This window comes from Physcomitrium patens, chromosome 13, assembly GCF_059467195.1.
Source record: "Physcomitrium patens ecotype Gransden chromosome 13, ASM5946719v1, whole genome shotgun sequence".
Lineage (NCBI taxonomy): Eukaryota > Viridiplantae > Streptophyta > Bryopsida > Funariales > Funariaceae > Physcomitrium > Physcomitrium patens.
The window spans coordinates 12,464,763-12,469,787 of NC_143422.1; the positions used below are offsets into that span (position 1 = coordinate 12,464,763).

General features: G+C 39.5%; 1 protein-coding gene across 3 annotated transcripts; it reads right to left on the reverse strand.

Moving 5' to 3' along the window:
- Nucleotides 1-1,447: 1,447 nt before the first annotated feature.
- Nucleotides 1,448-4,554, reverse strand: LOC112290549 (soluble inorganic pyrophosphatase 4). 3 transcript variants are annotated; one of them, XM_024536920.3, is made up of 6 exons: nt 4,340-4,554; nt 3,061-3,162; nt 2,877-2,905; nt 2,157-2,517; nt 1,885-1,966; nt 1,448-1,668 (listed from the first exon to the last, which is right to left on the reverse strand). In XM_024536920.3, exons 2-6 carry the CDS (start codon nt 3,107-3,109, stop codon nt 1,626-1,628), a joined length of 564 nt encoding a protein of 187 aa, XP_024392688.1. In that variant the 5' UTR covers nt 3,110-3,162; nt 4,340-4,554; the 3' UTR covers nt 1,448-1,625. The 3 variants fall into 3 exon arrangements, with proteins under 3 accessions (XP_024392688.1, XP_024392687.1, XP_090111506.1); XM_024536919.3 differs by having other exon boundaries at nt 3,061-3,264; XM_090255380.1 differs by having other exon boundaries at nt 3,061-4,095.
- Nucleotides 4,555-5,025: the final 471 nt, after the last annotated feature.

Sequence of the window (5,025 nt, forward strand, 5' to 3'; positions counted from 1 at the left end):
TGTAGTTATTAAAATCAAAGTTTAAGATTTTGAATTTAGGATTACATCGATGTTTATGGTTTTATTAATTTGCTTATTTAAAATTTAAAGTTTAGATGTTTAAGAGTTTTGAATTATATTGATGTCTTCGGTGTTGTATTATGTATTGTCTTTCTTAAGAATCATCTCACACTTGGCTATAAAAAACAAACTTGAATTTTGCAAAAAACAAAGAATCTAAAAATTGTAATAAAATCTTAAACAAGCTCCAATTGAGCCTTAATAATCCTAATCAACTATTAATAAAATCTCAAAGGAATCTTTAAAAAATCCTTAAAAGAATCATAAAAAAAATCATAAAAAAATTATAAATAACATTAATAACAAACTTTAATGAGATCCTAAGCAAACTACACAAACTTTAACAATCTTAATAAAATCTTAATTAAATCCTAATCAACACTAATCAATCTTTGTAGTAGTTTCAAATTTTTAATAATTATTAATTAAACCATTAATCTTGCTTAAAAATTTACACATATTTCAATCTACAATTTAACATCAAGTACACAAATCTAAGAAAATCAAACTTACCAATTAGTTAAAAAGCTTTTAATTTTCTTTGGTATAGACCGTCTTTTTTTTTCCAACATCAATGTCAATTTATCAACAACAATAGCTCTTTATTTCAAAGATAAATCCAATTTATTCAAAATTAAAATATTTTTTGGTATAAAATAACATAACCAACTTACTCTCCAATCAACTTAATCTTCAATATATATGCTTTAACCATCCAAGTTTTAAAGAGTTTAACAATCAATCTAAATTTATTGGAAAACTCTATTACAATATACAACATTTATAATTTTTACTTGAATTATTTGCAAATTAAATCATTCACTACTTTGTTTACCTTAAAAAGTTCTAAAAAGCTCTAATGCAATTTTTCACTTTGTCTATCTTTAAAAATGGACAAAAGAGACTTTGTACTAGAGAAACTCCACTAAAATTTTTCATATCCATTGACAGTTTGATTGCACATATACTATGTTATGTTATATAACAAACACATAATTAAAATTTTAATTTGAAACACAAGGAGCAAAAGTACTTGCAAAATGAATATGCATTTTTCACATGTAAAAATGCACACTTTTGTCCCGTATTAAGCAAAGATGCAGGCGCAGAAGTCGACTTTGAGATCTATGCGCACAGTCGAGCTGACGAGTTTGAGCTTGAGGTTGTGATATTGCTCTCGCATGTAGTTCATATTCCTTCATTGTAGCTATACCCAGAAGGTGCATACTCAATCTCATTTAAACGAATGCATAACCTTCGTTTGGAAAACATGCCCATGAACCCGCAGCATGGAGTTGTTCAACCAAGTGAGTTAGCGGAATCTTAATTTTGTATTCGTCATCCAAGGATTCGACAACGTAGGACATGAATAAGGACCGAAAGCGGATTGAAGGGAAATAATGTGTTCGATCAAAGACTCGGCTTGTACATTATCAATATGTACTAAAAATTGTGCGTCGGTGTGACGATGTAGTAGTCACAGGACTACAGGCAATTCAGAATAATAATGATGACCGGACAAATATCTAATTTCCATGCTATAGACATGCGACAGTGCCGGGCTCCTACTGGCGCAAGCTCTCCACAATGTATGAGGCGTATAGATCCCTGCAAAGAGTCCAGAAGATCCAAACATTACCAGTGCTTGATAACCTTAACTCAAACCAAGATAGACCCTAAACTAGATGGTCAGTTCATGAAGGCTCCAATACGACAAGCCAAAATTTCAATAGGGAACGTCAACTCTGGATAAATTGACGCAAGTCATTATTGAACCAGTTTACAACAAGCAAAACAATTAAGGACCGATTTGGGTTGACATACATTGAGTGTCCGATGGCGTCGATCGCGGCTTCATGGCCGAGGAACTCATCCACTGCGACTGACTTGTTCTCGTTCTTCTTGTCTGTAACAATGGTTGCGTGCTAGTCAGTGAAGTGAATGTCCATATTAATAGACCTAAAACAAACCCATTAAAATCCATGATGTATGACAGCAGCATACACAGGGAGGAAAAAAAACAAAAAAAACAAAAAAAACTACCGAAAAAAAATAAATTAGTGCGCCAGAGGTATGAACGCATGAAAATGACTTACAGTCCTCAAAAAACCGACGGATCTCAGCCAAACGGTGGGGAGGGAGTTCCTTGATGTCCTTGAAGTGCCTGTACTCGGGATCGTCAGCACAGACAGCGATGATCTTGTCGTCCTTCTCACCCTGGTCAATCATGGGCATGAGGCCAATAGCCCGGGCCCGAAGGAAGCATCCAGGGAGAACAGGCTCTTGCATGATGACGAGGACATCGATGGGATCCTCGTCTTCACAAAGCGTGCGGGGGATGAAACCATAGTTGTGTGGGTACACAACAGATGAATACAGAATACGATCAACCTTGATCAAACCACTCTTCTTGTCGAGCTCATACTTCACTTTGCTTCCCTTGCCAATCTCGATAACCTGTTCAGCAAATTCCCAAATCAATCTCAGGGATCAATTCCCAGAAAATCTACTTGTCCTAATGGCTGGATGTAACCCATAATGTCAACCATTGCTAGATGGAGCACCCCTTTGACTAGGACAATGCTAACTAAATCACTAAATTGCCTTCAGTGCACACCGAAGTGCTATCTTTCACTCAATGTGTGCATGTGTATAGTTCTGTAATCAGTAGATGGAGTCATACTTTTCTATTTACAAAGCGAGGACAACCTTAAGAACGGGAACCCCTATCTCACATGAACTAAAACAACGCAAAAGCGCATAATACTAAATATAGGCACATTGTATGCATTCAACTAATTGTCGGTGTAACTTACACAGTTGAAAATGGCTGGTGCCTCAGGACCTGAGGGACATATTGCAAGTAAAAATATATGAGTTCGCTCGCCCTTGGATGAGTAAGCTTGTGTAAGAGACCATATAATCCCAACTAAACAAAGCTCAAGTCAAGTCAACAATGCAAATATCGAAGGAACGGAAACAATCAGCGGGCAAACTCACCAATTTCCAAATCGTGCCATGGGTGAGCAGCCACCGTACGACGCTCCATGCCGGAAAGAATGCGAGCGTTCAATGGAGAACTCCTGAAAGTGGGCTGCTTAGCTGGCGCAGCCTCATTAGACGTTGCAGTCCCGTTAGACGTCATACTTCTTAGTGATGAAATGCGAAATTTTTACGCCTTTGACGCAAGTATAAGCAACGAGCCTTCAAATTGAAAAGCAACAAATAAGAGAAAAACATCCCAAAGTGGGTTTTCATTATCTAAACCCACAAGGTGCTTCACACCACGAGACAACACGCTAAAACCTGGCTGGCTTCACGACTTGGTAACTTCCAAAGCTACCGTGAACTTTAACTCACTGGTAGGAACAGTACCTAGCGATGCGCCATCCAGGAACAGGCTATCCGAAGCAGAATCTTAAAAGACGCGTACAAGGCAAAACTCGAAATAAACAAAAGTTTTATACAGTTTGAATATATTAAAAAAACTAGGAATACAACAATACTAATCCGAATCGAATCTTAGCTCGCATACACATTAGATTGACACCACTGGGACACAATTCTCCAGCATGATGCATTGCGACCCAAATGGATTAAAACGAATGCAACAAATCCAGGAAACAGCTACTACACATCTACTGGTCTAGCTCAACCCCAAACTTCAAAGTAAAATCAAACGCATTTCCAAATGGATGGAAATACAACTCACTGGTGGAAACTTCCAATAATCAAGAAAACGGTATTCACGATATAGGGCTCCCCAGCTTTACAAGAGAAAAAAGTTTAGACAGGAGCCGAATTACACTAAACACCGCGAAACAATAAGATTCAATTCTAGTAGCCATGAAACGCCCTCACATGAGTGTGAACAGGTCTTCCTGAAACTTCTATATTCGGAACACTAAAAACATAACTATCAACCACTAAAAATGCACTCAAAAAGAGAGTGGAAAAAAATATTAAAAAATCGACGCACACTTCACACACTACAAGACAACCTTCGGATACAGTGACCTACAGTGGCTCTCTCATCTTTGTGCACACACACACACACACACAAAAACAGATAAATAAATAAATAAATAATCTTGAATCACAAAGAAGCCCCAGTTCAAGGACAACAAAACACAACGGGGAACGACATAAAAAACTGCACACAACAACAACACCCAAGCCAGATCTGCGACTCTGAAAAAACAGCAAAATGGCAGCAAATCCCTACAGTTATATCAAATCCAGCATCCCTACCGATCTCAACACAAATCCATTCACTCACCTTGCCAGGCGCCGTCAATCTCCTCCCGAAGTCCCTCCCAGAAACAGCAACAACCCCACTCTCTCTCTCTCTCTCTCTCTCTCTCTCGCTCTCTGTGTCTCCCGAAGACTCTTCTTCACTGTCTCTCTCTCTCTCTCCAGCCAACACACTTATGAAGCCAGCCTGCAAGAGAAGCGGCCCGGAACCGCGCACCACGGTCGTCAGAGGCGCAAACGACGCAACACCCACGATCAGAGAACAAGCAGAGGCGACGCTTATAATCAATCTTCTGGGGGCGCAAAATCAGCTCTCTACCGAAATCAACTGCAGAAGAACACAAGCCCGTGTCCATCGAACACTGCGGGGCCCTCGTGCCTCCTTCGGTGTTTCCCGGGAAATGTACCTTCCGCTTACGATTCCCCAACCCTCCGTTCATGTGAATCCTTCGTGGATTCTCCCCCAGGCTTCATCTCAACCGTCGATGCGACCAGGGGATGGACCGTGGAGATGGCGCCTTTGGATGATAATCATCCAATTTCTCTGTTCGTTGGACTGAGCTGTGTGCCCTAAAGCACAACTGGGCCTTCATAAAGTAGAATAAAAAAGTGAAATACTATGGTGGAAAAGGTAAAGTCACTGTGACATGTGGATAATGGCGGTTGGTCTCGTGCTGGGGGGGTTGTTACACGGGCATAGACTCCCCTTTT

Excerpts from the sequence above, each read along its gene's own strand:
- LOC112290549 (XM_024536919.3), bottom strand. The coding sequence starts at position 3,205 with ATGACGTCTAACGGGACTGCAACGTCTAATGAGGCTGCGCCAGCTAAG. Across the intron at positions 2,906-3,060 it reads ATGGCACGATTTGGAAATTG|GTCCTGAGGCACCAGCCATT; the intron begins GTGAGTTTGCCC and ends TATGTCCCTCAG. Across the intron at positions 1,967-2,156 it reads CCGTCGGTTTTTTGAGGACT|ACAAGAAGAACGAGAACAAG; the intron begins GTAAGTCATTTT and ends CCATTGTTACAG.